At 48.1% G+C, this 27976-nt stretch overlaps 2 protein-coding genes across 3 annotated transcripts; one reads left to right on the forward strand and one right to left on the reverse strand.

The window, feature by feature from the left end:
* Positions 1 to 25495, forward strand: LOC140564881 (uncharacterized). Of its 2 annotated transcripts, XM_072690563.1 has the most exons (12): positions 1 to 106; positions 2300 to 2368; positions 4189 to 4728; positions 4854 to 4927; positions 18182 to 18564; positions 19374 to 19467; positions 20165 to 20231; positions 20334 to 20412; positions 21016 to 21112; positions 21740 to 21856; positions 22594 to 22653; positions 23085 to 25495. In XM_072690563.1, exons 2-12 carry the CDS (start codon positions 2329 to 2331, stop codon positions 23172 to 23174), a joined length of 1641 nt encoding a protein of 546 aa, XP_072546664.1. In that variant the 5' UTR covers positions 1 to 106; positions 2300 to 2328; the 3' UTR covers positions 23175 to 25495. The 2 variants fall into 2 exon arrangements, with proteins under 2 accessions (XP_072546664.1, XP_072546663.1); XM_072690562.1 differs by lacking the exon at positions 1 to 106 and having other exon boundaries at positions 1913 to 2368.
* On the reverse strand, positions 25473 to 27799 carry LOC140563949 (kazal-type serine protease inhibitor domain-containing protein 1-like). Its single transcript, XM_072688903.1, has 4 exons — positions 27328 to 27799; positions 26476 to 26564; positions 26228 to 26375; positions 25473 to 25606 (listed from the first exon to the last, which is right to left on the reverse strand). The coding sequence occupies exons 1-4, from the start codon at positions 27797 to 27799 to the stop codon at positions 25473 to 25475; spliced, it is 843 nt and encodes a 280-aa protein (XP_072545004.1).
* Between the last annotated feature and the right edge of the window lie 177 nt (positions 27800 to 27976).

A 27976-nucleotide genomic window follows, 5' to 3' on the forward strand; every position in this document is an offset into this window, starting at 1 on the left:
GAGATGCGGCCGAGCTTCTTCTGGACGGGAAATCATGGAGTTTCGGAACTGGACGAAGTTCTAAACCCGGGCTGTGAGAAGCGACGAGACCCCTGAAGAACAAAAGGTCGGTACCGGGTTTACCTCACCACACGGTCCTAAACCTAAACCTCTCCTACTGAGCACTTTCTGAAGCGTATGTGTGTGTGTGTGTGTGTGTTACTGAGATGGGGGTGTAGTTTCACACACACACACACACACACACACACATACACGTAGGTCTTCTCTCAATGTCCAGTTTGGAAAGCTGGGGTGAAAGGGCATGTGTCTGATCAGTATTCTGGGAAGCTGTCTTGACCTCCATCTATCCATCCATCCATCTATCTATGCATGCAGCCATTCATTCATGTGATTGTTTAATTAATTCATTGATTGATTGATTTTGATTGATTGATTGGTGAAGATCTATTGCCATCCCCACACACCGTCTCACCATCTGAAGTGCTTTAGTACAGATTCACTGTGTAAATATCCGTATCCGTATCTGAGGGACATCCATGTTCTCCTCAGGTCTGACCCCTCTGTGTTCCGTTTCACGCTGGTTTGTTGGTTTGTTGCTCACCGTCTTTCCGTTTCAGACTCCAGCTTTTCGTAGCAGGGCCTTCAGTTCAAACCTCCTACCCCGTTCACTGGTAGGTGATGGACGGTTCACTGGAGTTCAGTCTGGAGCTTCATGGGCCTACATAGACCATATAAGGTGAATTGCTCATCACTTGGAGTCCCATCGAATGTACAAGCCACATTCTTCGCAAGTCCACAGCTGTCACAGGCGGATCCTGTTGGATGAACGGCGTGAATGCGCAATCTCGTCTCGTCTGAGTTAACAGCTGCGTTTTTGGCCCGGTGAGACTCGTCTGACAGGTACTTTGATATTCTGAGCCATATCCACTTTGACATGCACTTCATTAAAGAAGCCTCGCCACTCCTCTGGTGACACCCCGCCATTGTCATTTAACTGATGTAATTTCATTCCACCATCACGACGGGCCTGCCTGCCTACCTGCCTGCTCGCCCGGCCTAAAGCAGTGTGGCACATAGGCCGGTCCCTTGTTCAAGCAGGGTCTGACTCAGAGCCTGATGCTTCTTCTCAAATCAAGAGTCTTGTCCATGGGAGTCGGGCCCTCCAGCCTCTGCTTCTCCGGGAAGGCTTTACACTAGATGTCGGAATGGATGTCGTCGCTGCGAGATCCACGAGAGCATCGGTGAGGTCAGGTACTGATGCGGGCTGGATAGTTCTGCCCGTCCAGCTCATCCCAGAGGTATCAGACGGAGCTCCGTCAGTCCAGAGAATGCCGTTCCACTGCTCCAGCGTGGTGAGTAGCAACACCATGGTCCACATGCTTGGCCTCGGACATGCTGACCTTAGCTCCAGTGCGTCCCGTTCTATTGAGCATGCTTGAAAGTAGGATGTCCACGAGGGTTCACACGAATGGACGTGGAGAACGTGTCCCTCGCAGAGCATCACGACAGAATCAGAGGGCTCCATGAAAATGCTTCTGGGATTCTGGGCCAAATGCAGCCTAGTTATTGCACTTACGGTCGGCCATGGCAGCGGCAAGTCTCCGAGAGAGATTTGGGTGGGCAGGCATGTTGAGACCATGACCTAGCGTAAATGATAAGGTGACTTGGAGAAAGCACATGAGGAGGAACCCCTGAGAAGGCTAGAAGGCTTTACATGCACATCAGCATTCCCCCTCCACCACCACCGCCTGGCTGTATTCCAGAGCGTTGGGCTTTCCAGGCTTGACCGCAGGCCTTTGCATTTCCATGCAAACTTCGTCCCCCAGCTCATTCAAATCCCTCTCACTGAGGCCAGCAGTGCATTTCCTCTTAGTGCCAAGCAGCACAGGTGAAGAGCAGAGCTGACTGGCCTGGCTTCGTGATATCTGATACGGAAACGCGCCGCTGGAATCAGACATGCTGATACACGGATAAAATACTAGGAAGAGATCGTTGCAGCTTTCAGTTTTGCACCAAAGGACTGCAGCCATCTAAGATCAAGAGAAGGAACTGAGGGTGTGTTTTCATGTTAACACGTGGGCCGAGACCGCCTGAGCAGGTAGGTCATTTTGCCAGTGTGCTCAGAGAGAAATGCCAGGCCTCCAGCTCTGACAGACGCCTGTGCTGTCCAGCATCACACCAGGTCAGAGCAAGGCCGGTTGTGCTCTTTCAGGCTTCGGCTGCTGATGGCAAAGCAGCAAGGACTGCTTGTTTTTATGGTGAAATATGAAATATGATTTTCTTTTTTTGTGGCTCACAGGACAGGGACCTGAACTGACCTTTGGCAGGATGGGGAATTATTCTGGCAAGGAGCGCCATGGATCCCCAGGTAGTTATAACCACCACACACACACACACACACACACAGGGGTTTGTTTTTATGTATTGTCAGATTGTGGGGTTGTGCATCCATCCTTGGAACAAGGCCGTGTATCACAGTTTACAGTATTTCACAATTTTCCTTATTATTATTATTATTGTTATTGTTGTTATTATTACTATTTTATTAGTAGTAGTATTATTAGTAGTAGTAATAGTAGTAGTAGTATTATACACTGACCCTTAAAGGCCATGAAGCAACAGCTTTACTTTATTGATAGAAGTAAAATATCTCACTTTTATTATTATTATAAATATTCATAAATAAAAAAGTGATTATGTTCATTCTGGACTGATCAGCTGATTATTTTCTCCATTAATCGATTGATTGATTGGTTTGTAAACTCGGCCCATTCTATCAGCTCCACTTCCCACTGGGAGAAGATACAGGTATAAAGGTAACCATCAGTTGTGGGACCACGGTGTACCTGAAAAACATGGCAAGCCACCCTCACTATTATAAGACCCCTAGAGCACATAGAGAGGGAGGAGATACTCGGACCCTAAACCTCACAGCGTTGGCACACGTCGTTCTGTGAACAGATGACCATGTATGTCCAAACTTTTGCATAAGACTAGGGTCAGCATGTGACACTCTGGACATCCCCTGGTTTAACCCTGGATCGGAATTCAGCACCCGCTGACCGGCTCATTCTGAGAGCAGGATGAGAAATATGGCTCTCACCCCATTACACGGCTAATATTCCACACACACACACACACACACACACACACACACAGTGAGAGTATTTTTTACAGCCTCCTCTCACCCTGTTTGTTCTTCAGTGGTCAGGACCCCCACTGAACTGACCACCGCAAAGCAGACTGTGGTATTTGGGTGGTGGGTCAGTCATTCTCAGTCAGTAGATGGAGGTAAAGTCAGAGACAGAGGCTCTCTGATCTGTTGCTGTGGAGTTTGTTTGTGCCGGTCATCTCTCTCTAGTCCTTCATCTGAGCTCACAGGACGGCGCTGCCCACAGGACCGTGTTGGCTGGATAGTTCTGGTCAGTTCTGGTCTGGTCTGATCCATACACCCCAGACACACTCGCCAGCACCATGTCAGTCGGTGTCACTGCAGTGCTGAGAATGACTGACCCACCAACCAAATACCGCAGTCTGCTCTGTGGTGGTCAGTCCTGTGGGGTCCTGACCATTGAAGAACAAACAGGGTGAGAGGAGGCTGACAAAGGGTACAGAGACACAGAGACGGATACAGTCTGGACTTATAGAACTACACAGTGGTCATATATGGTACTTTATGGTCAGTGGAGCTGATAGAATGGGCAGAGGTCATCCCAAACTAGGGGTGGTCATAATGTTGTGATATGATTTTATATATATGAATAAATAATTATATAGACAGAGGGGGGTGGGTGGGAGAAGGAAAAAAAGAATAGAGAGGCATCTTCTGAATTGTCTCTGCCCAGAGACTCACAGTGTTGTTGAGAACTGCCCATAGCAACGGTCGGTCACACTGCAGAGCAGAAAACATCGAGCGAGCGAGGGGATGTGAATGAGGAGAGAGAGAGAGAGAGAGTGAGAAGGTGAACAAGGGTTGGCATGTCTTATTCTGCATTCTCCTCACGCCCCACTGCGATTGGTCAGGGCCGCTGCCCTCAGCCCTGCTGACACAGCACAATACCCCCAACACACACACACACACACACACAACAGCAGGGAATTAATAACACGCACACACACTACAGCTTTTCTGTTCCAGAGATGCTTTCCTTCAGGTCCTCTAATCGTCCTGTGTCCCGCTTCCCACAGTTTCTCCTACCGACCCATTCCAGACTCCTCCCAGCTCTCCCCTCATGCTCATTTTACCCCCCAAAACACACCCTCTCTCCAGTACCGCCCTCTCTGACCACTCCTCCCTGTCTGATGGGACATCCTGCCCGGTGATTGGCCCAGGAGACTCTCCATCATCGGATAAAGCGGGAAGTGAAAAGCTCAAGACCCCCGTGTCCCCCAAAAAGGCCAGCAGCCCTCCCGTAAGTCCCTGCAGGCAACTGAGTCTGGAGGACAGCAATGTGATGACTGTTGCCCCGACAGCAGCAGCCTCACCCACCGCGGCTCCTCCCAAAGCAACCTTACCCATCGTAGCTCCGCCCATTTCAGCCTCACCCACCGCGGCTCCTCCCAAAGCAACCTTACCCATCGTAGCTCCGCCCATAACAGCCTCTCCCACCGTTGCTCCTCTCACAAGCAATGGTGTGCGTGAGGGGGTGATAGAGCCAGGACTTCTGCAGGAGTGTGTGCTCGCTTTGGGCATCAGCTGTGCAGAAGAGCGGTCACACACACTCACAGGTGAGTACATGGCATGTTTTACACACACACACACATACACTCACAAACACACACACCTCTCAGTTCAGCAGATATTGTGTGATTCACATTATGTGTGTGTGTGCGTGTGTGTGTGTGTGTGTTAGATCTGCTGAGATGTTTTCTGACAGAGAGAGCGCAGATGAAGGAGGAGTTGAGGAGTCTGAAGGAAAACATACAGGTGAGGTAAACCTCGTTTCTCTCTTAAGCAGTGTGAGATCAGAATGGTTTGTGCTCTGAAGCTGCGAAACTGTAAAGCTCTGAAGCTGTGACGCTACAAATCTGTAAAGTTTTAAAGCTATAAGGCTGTGAAGCTGAGAAGCTGTAAAGCTGAGAAGCTGTAAAGCTGTTAAGCTGAAAAGCTGTGAAGCTGTAAAGCTGTGAAGCTGTAAAGCTCTGAAGCTGTAAAACTGCAAAGCTGTAAAACTCTGAAGCTGCAAAGCTGAAAAACTCTGAAACTGTAAAGCTCTGAAGCTGTAAAGCTCTGAAGCTGAAAAGCTGTAAAGCTCTGAAACTGTAAAGCTCTGAAGCTGAGAAGCTGAAAAGCTCTGAAGCTGAGAAGCTGAAAAACTCTGGAGCTGAGAAGTTGAAAAGCTATAAAGCTCTGAAGCTGAAAAGCTCTGAAGCTGAAAAGCTCTGAAGCTGAGAAGCTGAAAAACTCTGGAGCTGAGAAGTTGAAAAGCTATAAAGCTCTGAAGCTGAGAAGCTCTAAAGCTGAAAAGCTCTGAAGCTGAAAAGCTCTGAAGCTGAAAAGTTGTAAAGCTGTAAAGCTGAAAAGCTCTGAAGCTGTAAAGCTGAAAAGCTCTGAAGCTGTAAAGCTGAAAAGCTCTGAAGCTGAAAAGCTCTAAAGCTGTAAAGCTGAAAAGCTCTGAAGCTGAGAAGCTCTGAAGCTGAGAAGCTCTGAAGCTGAGAAGCTCTAAAGCTGAAAAGCTCTGAAGCTGAAAAGCTGTAAAGCTCTGAAGCTAAAAAGCTCTAAAGCTGAAAAGCTCTGAAGCTGAAAAGCTCTGAAGCTGAAAAGCTCTGAAGCTGAAAAGCTCTGAAGCTGAAAAGTTGTAAAGCTGTAAAGCTGAAAACTCTGAAGCTGTAAAGCTGAAAAGCTCTGAAGCTGTAAAGCTGAAAAGCTCTGAAGCTGAAAAGCTCTAAAGCTGTAAAGCTCTGAAGCTGAAAAGCTGTAAAGCTGAAAAGCTCTGAAGCTGAGAAGCTGTAAAGCTCTGAAGCTGAAAAGCTCTGAAGCTGAAAAGCTCTGAAGCTGAAAAGCTCTGAAGCTGAGAAGCTCTGAAGCTGAAAAGCTCTGAAGCTGAGAAGCTCTGAAGCTGAAAAGCTCTGAAGCTGAAAAGCTCTGAAGCTGAAAAGTTGTAAAGCTGTAAAGCTGAAAAGCTCTGAAGCTGTAAAGCTGAAAAGCTCTGAAGCTGAAAAGCTCTGAAGCTGAAAAGCTCTAAAGCTGTAAAGCTGAAAAGCTCTGAAGCTGAGAAGCTCTGAAGCTGAGAAGCTCTAAAGCTGAAAAGCTCTGAAGCTGAAAAGCTGTAAAGCTCTGAAGCTAAAAAGCTCTAAAGCTGAAAAGCTCTGAAGCTGAAAAGCTCTGAAGCTGAAAAGCTCTGAAGCTGAAAAGTTGTAAAGCTGTAAAGCTGAAAACTCTGAAGCTGTAAAGCTGAAAAGCTCTGAAGCTGTAAAGCTGAAAAGCTCTGAAGCTGAAAAGCTCTGAAGCTGAAAAGCTCTAAAGCTGTAAAGCTCTGAAGCTGAAAAGCTGTAAAGCTGAAAAGCTCTGAAGCTGAGAAGCTGTAAAGCTCTGAAGCTGAAAAGCTCTGAAGCTGAAAAGCTCTGAAGCTGAGAAGCTCTGAAGCTGAAAAGCTCTGAAGCTGAAAAGCTGTAAAGCTGTAAAGCTCTGAAGCTGAAAAGCTGTAAAGCTGAAAAGCTCTGAAGCTAAAAAGCTGTAAAGCTGTAAAGCTGAGATGCTGTAAAGCTAAAAAGCTGTAAAGCTGAAAAGCTCTGAAGCTAAAAAGCTGTAAAGCTGTAAAGCTGAGATGCTGTAAAGCTAAAAAGCTGTAAAGCTCTGAAGCTGAGATGCTGTAAAGCTCTGAAGCTGTAAAGCTCTAAAGCTCTGAAGCTGTAAAGCTCTAAAGCTGAAAAGCTGTAAAGCTGAAAAGCTGAGATGCTGTAAAGCTCTAAAGCTGAGATGCTGTAAAGCTGAAAAGCTGAGATGCTGTAAAGCTCTAAAGCTGAGATGCTGTAAAGCTCTGAAGCTGTAAAGCTCTGAAGCTGAGAAGCTGTAAAGTCCTCTGACTGTAACAGCAGTCTGATAAGTCGGCTGTGTGTCACACTGTGTGAGATGACGACAGCCTTCCTGTCTGTCAGATTATATGATACACCTTCTCTGATCATCAGCCTCCTACCGCACCGGTAAAACAGCCCTATCTGCTCAGAAGATCAGCTCCAGCCTCTTGCAGGTTGGGCTTTTTACCTCATGCTGTTCTCCTATTGGTCATCATCACATATTTACTCAGACTTCTCTGGGTTCAGTCGTCTCTGATGGACTTGCTGATGTGGTTCCGGTTTCATATGCGTACCATAAAAGAACCTTCGGTTCCGGAGCTTTTACATCAGGTGAAGGTTCCTTACACCTTTACAAGGTTCTCCACACTCACAGCCTCCCATGTATTGTTACCCAGTTGGTCACCGAACTGTTCCTGTAGAGCTGTCCAGCGCTGATCCCGCTTTCTTCCCTTGTTCACGGGACCCCTGAGGTTCTTGTTTCCTCTCCTGGCCGCGCTCCAGCTGACCCTCGCGTGCAGGATGGACAGAGCGATAAGGTCGTTTATATTTAGCGCTCTTCTCCTGCTGGAGCTTCAGTTCTGCTCTGGTGGTGAGGAAACCTCTCCAGAAGTGCAGGTCAGAGGTCAGAGTAGGGGGGGTGTGGGGAGGGGGGGTTGTCATCTACGGGAATGACTTATGGGAGGCATTGTCCAAAATAAAGACCAGCTTATTGTTGTACTGTTTAGGGCTGTATTGTGTGTGTGTGTGTGTGTGTGTGTGTGTGTGTGTGTGGTTTGCAACTGATTGCATGCATGATAGAGGGGGGCTATCAGAACTGGAAGCTGGCTGGCATCAAACAGACTGATCAAAGAGAGCCGTGTTTAGATGATAATGATGAGAGAAGGAAGGGAGAGAGAGAGAGTATGAAAAGGAAAGAGAGAGAGAGGAAGAATGACAGTAGAGAAAGAGAGAGAGAGAAAGAGAGGAAAAGGAGAGAGAGAGGGAGGAAAAAGAAGAGAGAGAGAGAGAGGAAAAGAAGAGAGAGAGGGAGGAAAAAGAAGAGAGAGAGAGAGAGGAAAAGAAGAGAGAGAGGAAAAGGAGAGAGAGAGGGAGGAAAAGAAGAGAGAGAGGAAAAGGAGAGAGAGAGGGAGGAAAGAGAAGAGAGAGAGGAAAAGAAGAGAGAGAGAGGAAAAGGAGAGAGAGAGAGGAAAAGGAGAGAGAGAGAGGAAAAGGAGAGAGAGAGGGAAAGAAGAGAGAGAGGAAAAGAAGAGAGAGAGAGGAAAAGGAGAGAGAGAGAGAGGAAAAGAAGAGAGAGAGAGGAAAAGGAGAGAGAGAGGGAGGAAAGAGAAGAGAGAGAGGAAAAGAAGAGAGAGAGAGGAAAAGGAGAGAGAGGGGGAAAGAAGAGAGAGAGAGGAAAAGGAGAGAGAGAGGGAAAGAAGAGAGAGAGGAAAAGAAGAGAGAGAGGAAAAGAAGAGAGAGAGGGAGGAAAGAGAAGAGAGAGAGGAAAAGGAGAGAGAGAGGGAAAGAAGAGAGAGAGAGGAAAAGGAGAGAGAGGGAAAGAGAAGAGAGAGAGGAAAAGGAGAGAGAGAGGAAAGAGAAGAGAGAGAGGAAAAGGAGAGAGAGAGAGGAAAAGGAGAGAGAGAGGGAAAGAAGAGAGAGAGGAAAAGAAGAGAGAGAGAGAGGAAAAGAAGAGAGAGAGGGAAAGAAGAGAGAGAGAGGAAAAGGAGAGAGAGAGGGAAAGAAGAGAGAGAGGAAAAGAAGAGAGAGAGGGAGGAAAGAGAAGAGAGAGAGGAAAAGGAGAGAGAGAGGGAAAGAGAAGAGAGAGAGGAAAAGGAGAGAGAGAGGAAAGAGAAGAGAGAGAGGAAAAGGAGAGAGAGAGGGAAAGAAGAGAGAGAGGGGAAAAGGAGAGAGAAAGAGGGGAAAGGAGAGAGAGAGAAAGAGGGGGTGAGATAGAGGGGGAAAGGAGAGATCGAGAGGGAGAGATGGGGAAGAGAGAGAGTCAAAGAGAAAGAAATAGGAAAAGGAGAGAGCGAGCGAGAGAGAGAGAGAAAGAGAAAGAGCATGTTCAGTGTTGTGTCTACATTCCTGAGAGGTTTGCTGAGATTCCTGTTGTTCTCCAAGTGGGAGTGTTTCTCTCTCTCTCTCTCTTTCTTCTCGGCTAATTTCCTGTCCACCCCCTTTCTTGGAGCTATGACCCACCCATATATATATGTGTGTGTGTGTGTGTGTGTGTGTGTGTGTGTGTGTGTGTTTGCGCGTGCAGTATCTGTCTCTCTTCCCCTGGCTGATCTGGGGTAGATTTGGAGAGGCTGGAACGCAGCATCGCCCCTGTGTGTCTTCCTGGCTTCCTTTAGGTCCCTTTAGGCTGAAGCTCGGTTCTTTTACAGGACCAAGCGTCGATGAGAGGAGACCCCCTTACCTCATAACATCAGTACCTGACCTCACCAGTGCTCTCATGGCTGAACGCAACCAAATCCTCCCCACAGCAATGTTCCAGCACCTAATGAAAAGCATTCGCCCCAGTGAGTAGAGGCTGTGACCGCAGCAAAGGCGGACAGACGTCTTTCTAATACCCTCGATTTTGAAGGGACATTCGGTGAGCTGGTGTCCACAAACTTTTTGGCCGTGTTGGCTGAGGTCGGTAACAAGTGACCAAGGAAGGACTGGTTTCCCAAAGTGCCTCAGGCTTGCATAACATAACTAACAGCATAGTGCGGTATTAAAAATGTTGATGGTATCTCAAATATTTCAAAATTACGACGTGTCTCAGAGCCACAGGGAGACTGTGGCCATGCTTTGAAAAATGGTGGGGGAAAAAACAAGCCCTCTGTAGCAGCGAGTTTAGCGACATGCTAAGCTCGATTAAAAGGCAGGGCAAGCAAACCTGGATGAGCTAGTTTACTAAATGAGCCTGAAAACAGTGGAAAACACTCCTAAGACCCTGTGCTCTCAGACATGAGGCTTTATCCTCTAAACCGGAGTGATTTGAGCCTCAGTTAGCTGGAGCACGGCCTGTGCTGTGGTGTTCAGCCTGCTGGCTAACTTAGCTAAGCCTAGATAGCCGGTTACAAAAGCCGGAGTCCAAACCCAGCAGAACCGGCCTCTCATTTCACCTTTCTGTTCCTCCCAACACCAGTTGCTCGACTTCGCTCTCTCAGACACCAGTTTTTATGGTCGGCACTCGTGTCCGGCCTGCCTGATAGTCAGTGGAGCTGTAGCTGAGCTAGCTGAGCGAAGGGAGAGAGAGAGAGTAAGAGAGAGAGAGAGGGAGGGAGAGAGAGAGGGAGGGAGAGAGAGTAAGAGAGAGAGAGAGTAAGAGAGAGAGAGGGAGGGAGAGAGAGAGAGAGGGAGGGAGAGAGAGAGAGTAAGAGAGAGAGAGAGTAAGAGAGAGAGAGGGAGGGAGAGAGAGAGAGAGGGAGGGAGAGAGGGAGGGAGAGAGAGAGGGAGGGAGAGAGAGAGAGAGGGAGGGAGAGAGAGATATAGTATGTGGGGAGAAGGGAATTTCTATTCAGCTGTTGAGAGGACAGACCTTTTTTGTTTGGATTGAGGGGGAAGTCAGCACGGAGTGACCTACCGGCTAACTGACTAACTCTGTATATATGTGTGTGTTTCTGTGTGTGTGTGTGTGTGTGTGTGTGTGTGTGTGTGAGAGAGAGAGTGTGTATGTGTGCGTCCTCTGAATCTCTGAATGTGTGTGTGAGGTCACTGGTCCCAGATAGTCCAGGAGGCGCTGAGAAGGGGAACGTCCACAACAAACACAGACACACACACACACACACACTACACACGGTTTCTCTTTCTCTGTCTCACTCACTTCCGTTCAACCACACACACACACACACACACACTCAAAGCAAGTCCCATCTAAAACCTTCATCCCCTCTTCATTGGCTGGGTACGGATACAGGGGGACAAAAGTATTTGGACACTCCTTGTTTCTTTTGAAAATCGAGGGTATGCAAAAGAGTTGATCCTGCTTTTGTTGTAGGATCTGTCTCTACTGTCCAGTTAGGAGATTTTGGAGGAGCATTGCTGTGAGGATTTGATTGCATTCAGTGACAAGAACGTTTGTGAGGTCAGGATGGATGTTGGATCAGCCTCAACCCTCAGCGTAACATCTGGGTGAGGGTAGAGTGCAGTTCCCTGGCTGGACAAGCCCACCATCCTTCAGCCTTGACGCTCGACCTCGAGCCTACGACCATAGCACACCTCTGCCAATATCTAGGTGGAGCTAGGGTTCGAATCCCTGGGTGGATGTTGGGGATTTTAAGAACTGCAGGCTTTCGCCGGTTCTGAGTTCAGTCTCTGGGACGAAATATCAAGTCATTTCAGAGGAACATTCTGGCTGAGAGTTTCCTCATGAGATGCTGGCTGGCATTGGTGTGCTGATGCATTCGGCCTTTAGCCTTAACGTTCAACCTTAGGTCTACAATGCAGCACACTTCTGCCAATTTCTGAGTGGAACTAGGGTTCGATCCCCTGGCTGGATAAGCCCACCAACTTGAACCAACAAGGGTCCTTGGGCAAGACTCCCAACTCTACGTTCTCCTATGTGTGTAACATGATGGAAGTCTTTCTGATTGGTGTGCTGATGCACTCGGCCTTCAGCCTCGGGGGTTCGACCTCGAGCCTACTACCACGGCACACTTCTGCCAATATCTGTGAGGAACTAGGGTTCGATTCCCTGACTTGGCTGTGGGCAAGACTCCCAACTCTGTTCTCCAACCCCAACACGATTCAACTGGAAGTCTTTCTGGATGAGAGCTTCAGCCAGGTTCTGCTGACATCATGAACATCTCATGGTAGAGCACTTGCACTAGTATTGTTGTATTAGCGAGTAAATAATAATAATAATAATAATCATTTTTGGTCTCATTGGTTCAAAATCCCTTCAATCTTCCCTATTTTCATTTTCACAACAGTCTCACTACTCCTAGACATCCGCCGCCGTCCACTAGAACCTTCTTAGAAGTTACAAAGCCAGCTGCCGTACCATGTCTGACTTCATAGTACCTCCACTACATCCTCAAAGGGACTCTCATTTATGATGCAGCCCCCCCAGAAATGCTGGGGATCTTGAGAACTGCAGGCTTTGGTGGGTTCTAAGTTCAGTGTCTGGAACGCATTAGGTAGTCGAGTCATTTCTGAGGAACATTTTGGCTGAAAATCAAATGTTCAATTTCCCCCTTTACCTTAAACACGGTCCAAACCCGGCCCATTCAGCAGAGACATGGTTTTCACTGGAGAAACGAAGCTAATGTCGCTAACGTACTGAAAACTCATACCTCACCAATTAGCACCATGCTAACGGACAAAAATACTACACTCTACGTCCAAATGTTTGCGGACACCCCTTCCAGTGAAAGCATTCGGCTACCTTAGACAGTTGCAAAGCTGACACATCTTGTCTAGTCCCTGTAGAGAAGTACTGCCAATAGAATAGGACCCTCAACATGAGAGATCAACATGGACCTATAGGCACCATGCTGCCTAATGCCAGGCGTGGGCTAGTAGAGGGGTATAAAGCCCCCCCAGTAGCATTGAGCTATGGAGCAGTGGAGGAGCTGCTGTGTTCTCTGGAATGATGGATGGTGGTGCTCAATCCAGTACTTTTGGGATGAGTTGGGGAGTCACGGACGAGGTAGGGTTGTGATCATCCAGCATCCTGACCTCACTGATGCTCTTATGGCTGAATGCAATCAGATCCTCACAGCAATGCTCTAGAGTAGAAAAATCAGTAGAGACAGCTACTCCAACAAAAGCAGATACACTCTTTTTTAATCCCTTGATTTCGGATTAAACAATGAATGAGTAGGTGTCCCAATACTTTTGTCCTAATAGTGTACATTGTATTGCTAATAAACTGAGCGATCTTCTGCCCTGGTGTTCTTGGTGTTGTGCCCAGGTCAGTCTATATCTAAACCACACACACACACACACACACACACACACATACACACACACACTCTCTCTCTCTCTCTCTTTCTCTCCCACACCCTCACACACACACATCCTGTTTCGAAGGCTATAGAGGATATGTTCACTCACAGCAGTAGTGTTTAATCAGGCACACCACAGCGCAGGACAAGGGAGTCTTTCTATGTGTGTGTGTTTGTGTGTGTAGGCGGGTGGGTGGTCATCCTCAGCCACAGAACACCCCCCTCCTCCTCCTCCTCCTCCTCCGTCCATAGAGGATCAGTTCCAGATGGACGGCGGTGATTTCCAGGAATACGCTCTTTTCTCCGGATCTGTCTGGAATACGTTTACATAGAAAATTAGGCTTTTGTTTCAGATTAGCATGAACAGATGTGTGTGTGTGTGTGTGTCTTTATATACATACACACCTATGTGTTGTTCTGAAGATACGTCGACTCTATGGACAAAAGTATTTGGACACTTGCTCACTGATCGATTTGTCCGAAATCAAGGGTATTAAAAAAACGTTGGAAGGTGGAAGGATTTCTACTAGATTGCTTTAGCATTGCGTTAGAATTGCTGTGAGGATTTGATTGATTGCATTCAGCGACAGCAGCTTTAGTGAGGTCAGGATGTTTGATGATCACAACCCCACCTCATCATCCCAGAGGTACTGGTTGGAGCAACCGTCATCATTCCAGAGAACACAGATCTTCCGCTGATCTGGGGGGGGGAGGGTTAGACCCCTCTAGCCCATGTCTGGCATTAGGCAGCATGAAGCCAATAGGTAGTGTGGGGTGTGGGGAGGCAGGGGGAAGACAGGGAGGGAGAGTTTATATCTCCAATATGCCCCCCCCCCCTTCTGTCTTAAGTATGTGTGTGTGTGTGTGTGTGTGTGTGTGTGTGTGTGTGTGTGTAGTTTATCTGTGTGAGGTTGGGTGGGGTGTTTCCTGAGTTTTCCCAGTCTGTCAGAGCACTCGCCTCTAAATGATCACACACACACACACACACACACACACACACACACACACACACCCAGTCCTCCACCCCAAGTATAACCCAGTTCATTCTGTAAGTCAGTCAACTGCTGTATATACAGTGTGTGTGTAAGTGTGTGTGTGTGTGTGTGTGTGTGTGTGTGTGTATGTGTCTCCTTTGTAGATCTGAGAGCTTAATGAGTGTGTGGAGATAACAATCTACCATCTCCTTTAGGTGTGTGTGAGTGTGTGTGTGTGTGTGTGTGTGTGTGTGTGAGTGTGTGTGTGTGTGTGTGGTGCAGTAATCAGCTGCAGCTGTGGTGTGAAGGCTGTGGGTCAGTTGAGGAGTCTGTTAGGTGCTGATACTCTCGCGCTCTCTCTCGCCTTCCTTCCTCTCTCTGTCCATCATCATCACTGCTCTCTCGCCCTCCTCGCTCTCTTCTAGTCCGAGTGTCCCGAGCAGCAGGGGCTGACCCCAGTAGGCGGTTGCTATGGTGTTGCTAGGTATTTGCAATAGTGTTGCTATGGAGTTGCTTAGTGGTTGCTATGGTATACACGGTGGTTGCTGTGATATACTGGGTGGTTGATGTGGTGTCTCAGGTGGTTGCTAGCTTGATAGTCACTAACTTTTGCACCCCATTTCTTCCTATGTGCTTGCTAGAGTTCCAGGGGGTTGCTAAGATATTCCAGGTAGTTGCTATGGCAGTTGCTTTGTTTTGTTTTTTTAAAGCTATGTTGTATATTTTAATCATTTCATTATGACTGTGATTCTTCAGACGTGAGTGTGTGTCGTAGTTTAACTGTTTGGCCCTGACTCAGATCCTGTGTGTGTGTGTGTGTGTGTGTGTGTGTGTGTGTGTGTGTGCATTGAGTAATCCACCTACTGTACGGACACGTCTGTGAACAAATGAAAGGTAAACACACATTCCTGCTGTGTGTGTGAGCCTGTGTGGCCGTGTGTGTCCTCAGTACCACATTTCGTAATAGGCCTGTATGGCTGCTGTACACAGTGTCTGTGCTGGGTTACTGTCAGTGTTCAGGTGCTGGGTGTAAACCCCCTCTTCTCCCCCGGCCCTGAGCTCAGACCTCGCGCTGGCTTTCCGGGTGGCATTTTGACCCGGTAAACTCAAGGAGAGCTGTGGAATCAGCAAAGCCCTTTAGGAGGTGTGTCTCTTCTAGCAAATCAAAACAAGCACAGAGGTCCAACGAGGCGAGATCTGCCGCCTTTCTCCAGCGCAAACTGGACTGAACGCAGACGTCATGGCAGAGCTGGTGCCAGCCCGGACGTGCCAGGAAGCCTGAATGTTGTCCGTATTTATAGACAACCGTCATCCAGTGTCAGATAACACATAAGGAAGGTGTTTCTAATAAAGTGGCCAGTGAGTGGAAGCACAAGGTAGGTTGGTGGGTGTTTCTAATAAAGTGGCCAGTAAGTGGAAGCACAAGGTAGGTATGTAGGTGTTTCTAATAAAGTGGCCAGTAAGCAAAAGCACAGGGTAGGTAGGTGTTTCTAATAAAGTGTCCTGTGAGTGGAAGCACAAGGTAGGTAGGTGGGTGTTTCTAATAAAGTGTCCAGTAAGTGGAAGCACAAGGTAGGTATGTAGGTGTTTCTAATAAAGTGGCCAGTAAGCAAAAGCACAGGGTAGGTAGGTGTTTCTAATAAAGTGTCCAGTGAGTGGAAGCACAAGGTAGGTAGGTGGGTGTTTCTAATAAAGTGGCCAGTAAGCAAAAGCACAGGGTAGGTAGGTGTTTCTAATAAAGTGTCCAGTGAGTGGAAGCACAAGGTAGGTAGGTGGGTGTTTCTAATAAAGTGGCCAGTGAGTGGAAGCACAAGGTAGGTAGGTGTTTCTAATAAAGTGGCCAGTGAGTGGAAGCACAAGGTAGGTAGGTGTTTCTAACAAAGTGGCCAGTAAGCAGAAGCACAGGGTAGGTAGGTGTTTCTAATAAAGTGTCCAGTGAGTGGAAGCACAAGGTAGGTAGGTGTTTCTAATAAAGTGGCCAGTGAGTGGAAGCACAAGGTAGGTAGGTGTTTCTAACAAAGTGGCCAGTAAGCAGAAGCACAGGGTAGGTAGGTGTTTCTAATAAAGTGTCCAGTGAGTGGAAGCACAAGGTAGGTAGGTGGGTGTTTCTAATAAAGTGGCCAGTGAGTGGAAGCACAACGTAGGTTGGTGGGTGTTTCTAATAAAGTGGCCAGTGAGTGGAAGTACAACGTAGGTTGGTGTTTCTAATAAAGTGTCCAGTGAGTGGAAGCACAAGGTAGGTAGGTGGGTGTTTCTAATAAAGTGGCCAGTGAGTGGAAGCACAAGGTAGGTAGGTGGGTGTTTCTAATAAAGTGGCTAGTGAGTGGAAGCACAACGTAGGTTGGTGGGTGTTTCTAATAAAGTGGCCAGTGAGTGGAAGTACAACGTAGGTGGGTGTTTCTAATAAAGTGGCCAGTAAGCAGAAGCACAGGGTAGGTAGGTGTTTCTAATAAAGTGGCCAGTAAGCAGAAGCACAGGGTAGGTAGGTGTTTCTAATAAAGTGTCCAGTGAGTGGAAGCACAACATAGGTAGGTGGGTGTTTCTAATAAAGTGGCCAGTGAGTGGAAGCACAACATAGGTAGGTGGGTGTTTCTAATAAAGTGGCCAGTGAGTGGAAGCACAACGTAGGTTGGTGGGTGTTTCTAATAAAGTGGCCAGTAAGTGGAAGCACAACGTAGGTAGGTGGGTGTTTCTAATAAAGTGGCCAGTGAGTGGAAGCACAACGTAGGTTGGTGGGTGTTTCTAATAAATGGGCCACTTTCATGTAATCCTCAGATTTGGAGAGGAAATAACTGCACTAGGTTCTCATGTCCTCCTCTGGCTCTGCTGGGATTCCTCATAAAGCATAACAGCATGAGTAATACTCACTGCAGATGAGGCAACACAGAAGAGTCATTATGGCAGATAGAGTCATAACAGGGATCATATGGCCCTTACGGACATAGTGCCAGTGCATCTAATATAGCCACCAGGCTGTTGCACTAGCATAAACTGACCCAAGATCAGCATGTTGACATGAGAAAAAAAAACAGACACGCAATCGTTGTAATGTACACTAAAAGGACTAAAGTATTTGGACATCTTCTCATTCATTGTCTCTTCTGAAATCAATAGTATTAAAAAAGAGCTGGACCTGCTTTTGTTGGAGTAACTGTCTCTACTGTTCAAGGAAGAAGGCTTTCTTCTAGATTTTGGAGGAGCACTGCTGTGAGGATTTGATTGCATTCAGAGACTAAGAGAATTAGTGAAGTCAGGATGTTGAAAAATCTCCACTCCCCTTAACCAGTTAGCATCATACAAACTGCATAACTAATACCGAAAGGCTACAGGTTGCTATGATATCCCAGGTAGTTGCAAGGGTGTTTCTAGATGGCTGCTTTGGATCCCAGGTTTGTGCTAGGCTGTAGCTAATCAGTTCCAGTATCCCAGGTCAGTGCTATGAAGTTCCTAGTTGGTTGCTGTGCTATCCCAGGTAGTTGTCAGGGTGTTGCTAAGCAGTTCCAGTATCATAGTCTGTTGCTAGGTTGTTGCTATGACATCCCAGGTGATTGCTAGGGAGTTGCCAGGTGGTTGCCATGATATCCCAAGTGGTTGCTAGGGTGTTGCTAGATGGTTGCTATGATATCCCAGGTGGTTGCAAGGGTGTTTGTAGATGGCTGCTTTGGATCCCAGGTTTGTGCTAGGCTGTAGCTAATCAGTTCCAGTATCCCAGGTCAGTGCTATGAAGTTCCTAGTTGGTTGCTGTGCTATCCCAGGTAGTTGCCAGGGTGTTGCTAAGCAGTTCCAGTATCATAGTCTGTTACTAGGTTGTTGCTATGACATCCCAGGTGATTGCTAGGGAGTTGCCAGGTGGTTGCCATGATATCCCAAGTGGTTGCTAGGGTGTTGCTAGATGGTTGCTATGATATCCCAGGTGGTTGCTTTAGAATTCAAGATTTGTGCTAGGCTGTTGCTAATGAATCAGTTCCAGTATCCCAGTTTGGGGCTATGAAGTTGCTAGGTGGTTGCTTCTGTGTCCCAGGGGGTTCCTAGACTGTTCTTTGATGGTTGCTATGCTATCCCAGGTAGTTGTTCTGAGGTTGCTAGGTGGTTGCTATGAAAACCCAGGTGGTTGCTTTGATAAGCCACATCATCACAAGTGGAATACTAGCATCAATATGACTCAAGAGGGGTGCAATAAAATAAATCAGAAGAGGGGAACTGCAGACTTCAGCTCTTTTTTTCATGTGTGTGTATGTATGTGTGTGTGTGTGTGTGTGTGTGTGTGTTTAGACGGAGCGTACTGAGTGGCTGCAGTTCCAAGCCGACCTCCAGGTGGCGCTGGTGGTGGCGGACAGACTGAGAGCGGAAGCGGAGGAGGAACTGAGCGCTCTCAGAGAGGCGCAGCTGGACTGGGAGAGGCAGCTGACCGACACCCAGAGGGGTCGGAGAGAGGTGGAGGGGCAGGTGGAGCGGCTAAAGGCGGAACTGGAGCAGAGCAGGCAGAGGCCGAGCCAAGGGAAGGACACGCCGGGCCAGCAGAAGGGGCTACCTTCCCCCAGGGGCAGAGAGAAGGGGCCGGCAGACGGTGGTGTGAGGAGCACTGTGTCAGGAGGGAGGTGGAAGGAGGAGAGAGGGAGAGGAGAGAAAGAGACAGACACTACAGAAAGGTCGAGGTGAGTGCTAGCATATACGCTCGTAACAAATACAGGGGGCTACGACGGGTTCTTTGAGCAAGAACCCATTCTGGCTTCATCTAGAACCCTATTTGGTAAAGAGATGTCAGTGTGAGGAACCTTTAAATTGGTACAGAACCTTTACATGCATTTATTTAAACCTTCAAAAGGTTCTTCACACATCTATCACTTTCAGGGAAGGTGATTCTTTAAAGAACCAAAAATGGTTCTTTTATGGCATCCCTCAAAGAACCCTTGGTAGCACCTTTATATTTAAGGCGACTGTACCGGCCAACATCGCTTAAGGGTAATGGGGGGATGGAGCACCATCTACCCACCCGGAGTGAGCACGGCCCACTGTGCCCTCTCAGGCTCCGGCTGCCGATGGCAATAGGGGCACGGCTTAGGATTCATCACGCGAACCCATTAGCTTTAGGACCGCCGAGCCGCTCAGAGCCCCACTCATTGAAGACATGGGGCTGAACCGCCATAGATGGTTGTGACCTCACAAGACAACAAGCTAAATATGGGCTGGTGAGTGTAAGCAAGACCATACCCAAATGACCCCAAGCAACCTCCATCTCCCGAGTGTGACCACAAGCTAATGGTGTGTGACCAATGGTGCAGGAGTGTTAAAATGAATCATCTCTCTGGAATTGAGTTGACTCCCACGGAGAGTGCTGTTCAGTGATTGTGAACGCTCCATTGTCTTCGTCTCATGGTCTCGAAGGGCAAATTTGGACTGGAACAACTTGTGGAAACACAGCCACCCACACACTAATTTCAAGGTGCATTCCATCCTTCCGCAGAAGCCTGTCCAGACTTCCTTCAGACCCCCCCAGCAGTGTGCTGAATGGTACATCCCAGACGTCCGTGGCGTTTGCCACGAAACCGGTCAGCAAGGTGAGGATGTCCATTCTTGCTCTTATTATAACTTACTCTCACTGACTTTCACTATCTGGACAAAAGTATTGGGACATCTGCTCATTCATTGTTTCTTCTGCTTAAAAAAAAGAGGAGTAAAGAGGAGCCTGACTGCCTGTTTAAAGCACGGCTGTGAGGACTTGATTGCATTCTAGAGGAGTATAAAGCCCCCGAGCATTGAGCTGTAGAGCAGTAGAACTAGCTCTAGGAATGATGGATGGTGCCGCTCCATCCAGCATTCATTAGAAGGGGTGTCCACAAACTTTTGGACATATGGTGCATGTGCATTAAATAGAATGAACGCCAGGCGTGGGCTAGAGGAGTATAAAGCCCACGAGCATTGAGCTGTAGAGCAGTAGAACTAGCTCTAGGAATGATGGATGGTGCCGCTCCATCCAGCATTCATTAGAAGGGGTGTCCACAAACTTTTGGACATATGGTGCATGTGCATTAAATAAAATGAACGCCAGGCGTGGGCTAGAGGAGTATAAAGCCCCCGAGCATTGAGCTGTAGAGCAGTAGAACTAGCTCTAGGAATGATGGATGGTGCCGCTCCATCCAGCATTCATTAGAAGGGGTGTCCACAAACTTTTGGACATATGGTGCATGTGCATTACATAGAATGAAATGGTGTGTTGAGCGCTGTGTTTATTCACTTCATGGTGTTGCATTGCAGAATAACAACCCAGCCAGAGAGAGGCTGATGTTGGACCAGCAGGACAACTTGATCAATTCTTATAAAGGTGCGCCGGACGAGGAGAAAGCCACCAATACACTGCATTCATTTCTAAGCCTCTGAGTGTGTGTGTGTGTGTATATATATATGTGTGTGTGTGTGTTAACAGATAAAAAGGATGGGAATTTCTCACATTTGTCAAGTTCTCCTCTTATAGATCTTCCCCCGAACAAGGCCGGCAGGACGAAGTGAGTGTAAATTGTCATTCTCTATCTCACTGTGCATCTCTCACTTTTACACCCACCGAGACCCCCCACTCCTGCACTTTATCATCCCTGCCGGGCAGCGAACATGTTAAAGGGGACACTTAATGATTATAAATATTATTATTATTGTTATTGCCGGACCACCCACCGTACAGTCTGGCCTAGAAGAGGCAATTTCACCTCAAGAACTGCCTCTTATTTGTCCTAATGAGACATTCTCTGGTACTGAGGGTCTGAGGACTGCATTTTGCTACAGAGCTAGCAGGTATCTGAGCTGCTGAGAGGAGATGTGATCTCAGAGAAGCTGAGGTTGGGTCTCCTCGCTTGAAATATGAGTGTAAAGGGAAGTGGAAGTGGTAATGTGTATGTCAAAGTCTGTAGCGATAGCATGTCAGCATCGCAACATCGCTACTGTGGCATTAGCAGAGCTCCGGCCTCTCCCGGCATTGCTACCGTGGTGTTAGCATCGCTACCATAGCAGGGCCAGTAGGGACCGTGTGGTTGTAATAAATAATAAATAATAAGTAAGTCCCGTTTCCAGGATCTGAGCCCTTTCATTGTATTTTTTGCTCTTTTTAAATTCAGACCTCTGGAGGACTTCAGTACGCTGGTGCGGCGGCATGGCGGCTCCAAGCGGAACTCACTACTGCGCTGGTGCCAGAACCGGACCGTCGGATACTCGGTACATAGCTCAGTCCGGACCAGCTGAACTACAGCTATGTTATCTTAAATAAAGGGGACTGAAATGAACTGGGCTGATCTTTACACACAGTGGCGTGCAAAGGTCATTCGGGCAGCCCTGGTCAAAATGATGTTTTTCGGCCTCTTCAAATTTTGTCCCAACAGTCAGTGCAGTGGACACTGCTTCAGCACCACAAACTTCAAGTTGGTGGAGTATTTTGGCATGTTTTGCGAAAATGGAGATGCAATTCCATGCAAAGAAGACCTTTCCAACTGTTCAGCACTGTTCAGAAAGTGGATCAATCAAGCCTTGGGTTTGTGTAGCAGCCAGTGGCACTGGGAACATATCACTGGTAGAGGGAAGAATGGCTTCAAATACAGTTCAAGCTCAAACTTTTGCTCCAGGCCTTAAAATCAATCAGGTCAACGTTTACCAGCTTTTCAAAGACATTTTGACCAAGGGTGCCCAACTTTATTATTATTTTTATTATTATTATTATTTGGAATTAATTAAAATTAACACATTAAGTGAATTCGCTGAGGTACAAATTAATATTAAAAATGAATAATAATTAATAAGTTTTGGTAGATTGATATTTCTTTGTTTTCTCTTTCTCTTCTCTCTCAGAACATTGAGATCACCAACTTCAGCAGCAGTTGGGTGGACGGTTTGGCCTTCTGTGCGGTTTACCACACCTACCTCCCCTCACACATTCCATACAACACACTCAGTCCAGAGAACAAGGTAACACACTCCACCAGGGTCTGCACTCTCATCTTACACCATATGTCCAAATGTTTGTGGACACCCCCCCCCCCCACACACACACATACAGCTTGTCCAGTCTCTGTAGTGAGACGGGCTGCCAGTAGAATAGGACTCTCTGCAGGAGCAGATAAACTTGAACCTATAGGCACCATGCTGCCTAATGCCAGGCGTGGGCTAGTAGAGGGGTATAAAGCCCTGGAATGATGGTTGATGCTCCATCCAATACTGTTGCAGTCAAATCTTCACTGCAATGCCCTCTTCCCTGGACAGTAGAGACAGTTGGTCCAACAAAAGCAGGATAAGCTTAATTTTTTTAATACCCTTGATTTTTGGGGGAGGGACAAAACATCCTGACTTCACTATTGGTGTCCCAATACTTTTGTCCGTGTAGTGTATCTGGACTGGACAGAATTTCTTAGCTTAATCTTAGCAGTTTGTGGATTTCCCTGTTCAGACAGCCCAGCAGAGGAACAGATGAGGTGTGCAGGCCGTCTAGGCCCGGAATTGAAGAACCTTGCCCCAGGGTTTCTGTACTGTTAGCAGTTCTATTGAAGAGATAATGTTATCGGTTATAGGCAGCCATGACAGGCAGCAGTTCACTAGTTGACTATTTATTCATACTGGAACAATGAACATTGACCGCTGATGTCATTCATGGTCAGGATAAAGATCATGAGGATATTGTGTGGATTTTTTGTTGTTTTTTTCCACAGAAAGAAAACCTCTTACTGGCGTTTCAGACTGGAGAGAGCGTTGGAATCCCTGCCTCACTGGTGAGCTTGTCTAGCCATCCCACTCCCTAAAATCCTCAATTATATATATATATATATATATTTACATATAAACTCCTGAAAGTGTCCGGAGAGTCAGGTCCGGACATTATTTGCAGCTACCCTTTCGCATATGTGGCGTACAGCCCTCACTACAGGAAATGACCAGCATGGTTTAGAAAAAGGAGTGGCTCACAGGAACGCTCTGGAGGAGCCACACATAGAGAATGTCACTGTGAGAATGCAGGCTCGCTGCTCCACAGCCCACAGGGTTCACTAGACTGATGAACCACTCATCCTGCAGGAGGATCCGACCTCACAACCTCACTGTTAATACTCCCAGTAATGCTGGAGCAGGTGTCTACATACTTTTGGACACCAGGTTGTTCTTGTTCTCTGTTTAATATAGAAATGCTTTCTGTGTTTCGTCTCAGACAGTGGAGGAGATGCTGAAAGCCGAAGGGCCCGACTGGCAAAGAGTCCTGGGATACGTGGAGAACATATACCGGCACTTTGAGATGTGATGCCTCCTCTGGATGTCCTCCTTGTTCGCCCTGGACCACGTTCAGACCCCTGTGGGTTTGCCAGACGCATTGCAGGCACAGTCTCAACGGCTCCAGACGATTAGTAGCCCATATTTGTAAATCTCTTCAAACTTGAACCAGAACCCGGTGTCCTACAGCCCAGGACAGGACTGTACCCAGAACATTTAACGAGGGAATTCAGAACCAGTTCTTCAGGACCCTCAGCTTGGAAATGGAGAAGCCTGTTCCTTTACTGTGGGCCGCAGCAACTGCTACTATTTCTTGTTGCCAAATGGCGCCCTCTGCTGACCACAGTGAAAAAAATGCTTCAGACGTAACTGTTAATGTTTTATCTGATAATTATGCAGGGGTGTAGTTTCTGATTGGTGCCTACTGACCTCCACTCATTGTTAGCCGCAGTAGCATGTTGGGTCAGGCTATTCTTTTGAGCAGTAGAGTTTCTGAGGAGGCCATTTTTTTAGGCCTTTTGGGATGGCGCAGCAATAGCGTTCTACTGCGCTGAGCCACCAGGTGATAGTATCGCTAGATGTTCTAGATGTTCTCTAACTTACTGGACGCCTCTCTCAGCTGGCACAGGTTGGGATACGTCCGGCCATCCGAGCCACACACCACCCCCCTGCTCCTACACACACACCTGGGCTCAGGGTCACCCCACCGACCCCTGGCGTGGGACGGCCTCCTCTGGCAACGCAGCCCGCTGCCACAGCGCCCGTAGAACTCCTGAGACCTGTTAAGGTCGCACCACTGACCTTCAGCGTTGCCGCAGTGCTCACAACAGCCGCACCTGTCCCGCACCAGACCTGCCGGACAGCCGGGTGGTGCCGCAGGACAGCGCGACCTGTCACACTCCTCGCAGCTCTCGCCCTCCTCCCACAGCCGTAGCCAGCCTCGATGCTGAGGGGGCACAGCCCAGGATGGCCATAACCACACCCCCACCCATACGCCCAGCCACCACGCCGCAGCCCAGGACATGTGACCGTTTCTAGGGCAAAACACAAGCAGACAATAGGGGATCCTCCTGAGATCACACCACCACCACCACCACCACCACACACAGCTTGTCTAGTCCCTGTAGAGAAGTACTGCCAATAGATTAGGACTCTCTGGAGGAGCAGATCAACATCATGACCCTATTGGCACCATGCTGCCTAATGCCAGGCGTGGGCTAGAGGGGTATAAAGCCCCCCAGCATGGGGGACTGGGCTCTCTGGTGTACTCTGGAATGATGGCTGCTGCTCCATTCAGTACATTTGGGAATTTGGGATGAGCTGGGGAGTTGGGGATGAGGGGTGAGGAGTGGCGATGTGTACCCAGAACATTTAACGAGGGAATTCAGAACCAGTTCTTCAGGACCCTCAGCTTGGAAATGGAGAAGCCTGTTCCTTTACTGTGGGCCGCAGCAACTGCTACTATTTCTTGTTGCCAAATGGCGCCCTCTGCTGACCACAGTGAAAAAAATGCTTCAGACGTAACTGTTAATGTTTTATCTGATAATTATGCAGGGGTGTAGTTTCTGATTGGTGCCTACTGACCTCCACTCATTGTTAGCCGCAGTAGCATGTTGGGTCAGGCTATTCTTTTGAGCAGTAGAGTTTCTGAGGAGGCCATTTTTTTAGGCCTTTTGGGATGGCGCAGCAATAGCGTTCTACTGCGCTGAGCCACCAGGTGATAGTATCGCTAGATGTTCTAGATGGCAACTGGACCACGGGGTGTTTTCCCTGTCCGGCCTTCTGAATTTTTGTACCTTCAAGCACTAGCTTGCTGCAAAAATATGCAGATATGCAGTTTCCCCCTCTTATCCAAGATGCAGTCAGTCAGCCTGGACCTGCATCTGTAAGCGGGCCCATGATGATAGGGGGAGTGCAGGAGTCTGTGTGGATGAATAAATAAATAACTGATCCTTTGATTGGTTGATTGATTGATGATAAAAACTGGCCACCAGCCTGATGTTTTCAGGTGTGGCACTCCAACACTGTCCTGATATGAGTGCCGGGGCAGGAAACGCTACTGTATGTCTGTACTGTGTGTGTATAGAGCACCGTAAAACCGTTACCCTAGGAACCAAGGGAGGAACAGGTTCCCGTGGCCTTCAGAAATCACTACCACTTACTGCTGACCGTGTGTGTGCGCCAAACAGACGCCAATAATCACAAGCCAAAGCAAAAAAAAAAAAAACAGTTTATTAATAAACACAGAAGAGTCACTGTAAAAATGCCTTTACTGTCATCTAGATGATTTCCAAGCTCAACCTTGTGCCAAAGTGCAGTAATAATAATATTAATAAACAGATATTTTCTTTATCCCGTGTCGTGCTGGTTTATCCCCTGAGCCCAGCTCTTCTTTCTGCAGCTCTTCACTTCTGTCATAGAAAAGCTCCACGTCATACAGGCCGCTCTGGACGTCTCTGACCACTGCGAAAGAGACGAGGTCAGTCAGCAGTGAAAGACAGGTTCTACACTGAACATGTCCACACTGAACCACTGGCCATGAATCATCTCGTGCATTCGCAGCACGACAGGGGGCGCGTTTCAAAACAGCCCAGAAAGCTCCTGATCCTGCAGCCCTGACTGGATCATCCTATAGTAATCAGTGGTTTAGTGACTTACCTCTCCCTGGCCACTTTATTAGAAACACCTGCTTACCTTGTGCTTCCTCTCACTGGCCACTTTATTAGAAACACCTGCTTACTTTGTGCTTTCTCTCACTGGCCACTTTATTAGAAACCCCTACTTAACTTGTGCTTCCTCTCACTGGCCACTTTATTAGAAACACCTGCTTACTTTGTGCTTTCTCTCACTGGCCACTTTATTAGAAACCCCTACTTAACTTGTGCTTCCTCTCACTGGCCACTTTATTAGAAACACTCACCTTGTGCTTCCACTCACTGGCCACTTTATTAGAAACACCTACTTCATACTTCCACTCACTGGCCACTTTATTAGAAACCCCTACTTCATACTTCCTCTCACTGGCCACTTTATTGGAAACAGCTGCTGTATATTAAAGTAAACAGAGGCTTGACGGCAGCGTACCGTAATTGAGCACGGACAGCTGTGCTGATGCAGACGTCTCTCCCAGAGCATTGTGGAAGGTGCAGACGAAGACGCCGGCGTCTGATTGGCGGAGGCCAAGGATCTGAAGCCAGGTGGACACAGTGTAGCGCTGCGGACCACCACGCACCTTAGAGAGGAGGGCATTCAGGGTGATAAGACATGTAAACAGTTCCATTACAGCAGCCGAGGTGCCTATCATTCAAACAGTGCAGTACTACAGATCACACCTGGACAGAGATGTGTGGGTCATCTCCAGGGAGGAAGTGGTCACTGCCCTTCTTCTTCCAGCCCACGTTTGGTAAAGGGTAGGCCGTCACTTCACACCCAAACACGATGTCATGCCCGGTATAGTTCTTCGTGTTTCTGGGTTCTCGGGTTATACGAGGAGCTATGAGGAGGGAATCATCTACATTTACTGGCCACTTTATTAGAAACACCTACCCTGTACTTCCACTCACTGGCCACTTTATCAGAAACCCCTACCCTGTATTTGCACTCACTGGCCACTTTATCAGAAACACCTACCCTGTACTTCCACTCTCTGGCCACTTTATCAGAAACCCCTACCCTGTATTTGCACTCACTGGCCACTTTATCAGAAACCCCTACCCTGTATTTGCACTCACTGGCCACTTTATCAGAAACCCCTACCCTGTACTTCCACTCTCTGGCCACTTTATCAGAAACCCCTACCCTGTATTTGCACTCACTGGCCACTTTATCAGAAACACCTACCCTGTACTTCCACTCACTGGCCACTTTATCAGAAACCCCTACCCTGTATTTGCACTCACTGGCCACTTTATCAGAAACCCCTACCCTGTATTTGCACTCACTGGCCACTTTATCAGAAACCCCTACCCTGTACTTCCACTCTCTGGCCACTTTATCAGAAACCCCCACCTCATACTTCCACTCTCTGGCCACTTTATCAGAAACCCCTACTATATAGACTACTATATAGGTTTACAATTAGTTGTTGCTGAATGGCTCTATGGTCAGAAACTGACCACTGACCAGCAGGGTGGAGCTACCAGGCCAGGGCAACACTTTTCAGGAGTGAAATAAAAGGGTCTTACCAGAACTGCATGGTCCCAGCGCTGTTTGGTACAGGGTGGTCTCTAACTTACTGGACGCCTCTCTCAGCTGGCACAGGTTGGGATACGTCCGGCCATCCGAGCCACACACCACCCCCCTGCTCCTACACACACACCTGGGCTCGGGGTCACCCCACCGACCCCTGGCGTGGGACGGCCTCCTCTGGCAACGCAGCCCGCTGCCACAGCGCCCGTAGAACTCCTGAGACCTGTTAAGGTCGCACCACTGACCTTCAGCGTTGCCGCAGTGCTCACAACAGCCGCACCTGTCCCGCACCAGACCTGCCGGACAGCCGGGTGGTGCCGCAGGACAGCGCGACCTGTCACACTCCTCGCAGCTCTCGCCCTCCTCCCACAGCCGTAGCCAGCCTCGATGCTGAGGGGGCACAGCCCAGGATGGCCATAACCACACCCCCACCCATACGCCCAGCCACCACGCCGCAGCCCAGGACATGTGACCGTTTCTAGGGCAAAACACAAGCAGACAATAGGGGATCCTCCTGAGATCACACCACCACCACCACCACCTCCTCCTCCACCACACACAGCTTGTCTAGTCCCTGTAGAGAAGTACTGCCAATAGATTAGGACTCTCTGGAGGAGCAGATCAACATCATGACCCTATTGGCAC

The sequence above is a fragment of the Salminus brasiliensis genome, chromosome 10, assembly GCF_030463535.1.
Source record: "Salminus brasiliensis chromosome 10, fSalBra1.hap2, whole genome shotgun sequence".
Classification (NCBI taxonomy): domain Eukaryota; kingdom Metazoa; phylum Chordata; class Actinopteri; order Characiformes; family Bryconidae; genus Salminus; species Salminus brasiliensis.

Bases quoted from the DNA above. Each gene is read 5' to 3' on its own strand.
- LOC140563949 (XM_072688903.1), bottom strand. From the start codon at position 27,799: ATGTCCTGGGCTGCGGCGTGGTGGCTGGGCGTATGGGTGGGGGTGTGG. The intron at 26,376-26,475 runs GTGTGATCTGTA...CTCCTCTCTAAG, and splicing joins ACCCACACATCTCTGTCCAG to GTGCGTGGTGGTCCGCAGCG. The intron at 25,607-26,227 runs GTACGCTGCCGT...TCTCTTTCGCAG, and splicing joins GCTGTCCGTGCTCAATTACG to TGGTCAGAGACGTCCAGAGC.
- LOC140564881 (XM_072690562.1), top strand. From the start codon at position 2,266: ATGAAATATGATTTTCTTTTTTTGTGGCTCACAGGACAGGGACCTGAA. The intron at 4,729-4,853 runs GTGAGTACATGG...TGTGTGTGTTAG, and splicing joins GCGGTCACACACACTCACAG to ATCTGCTGAGATGTTTTCTG. The intron at 18,565-19,373 runs GTGAGTGCTAGC...ATCCTTCCGCAG, and splicing joins GACACTACAGAAAGGTCGAG to AAGCCTGTCCAGACTTCCTT.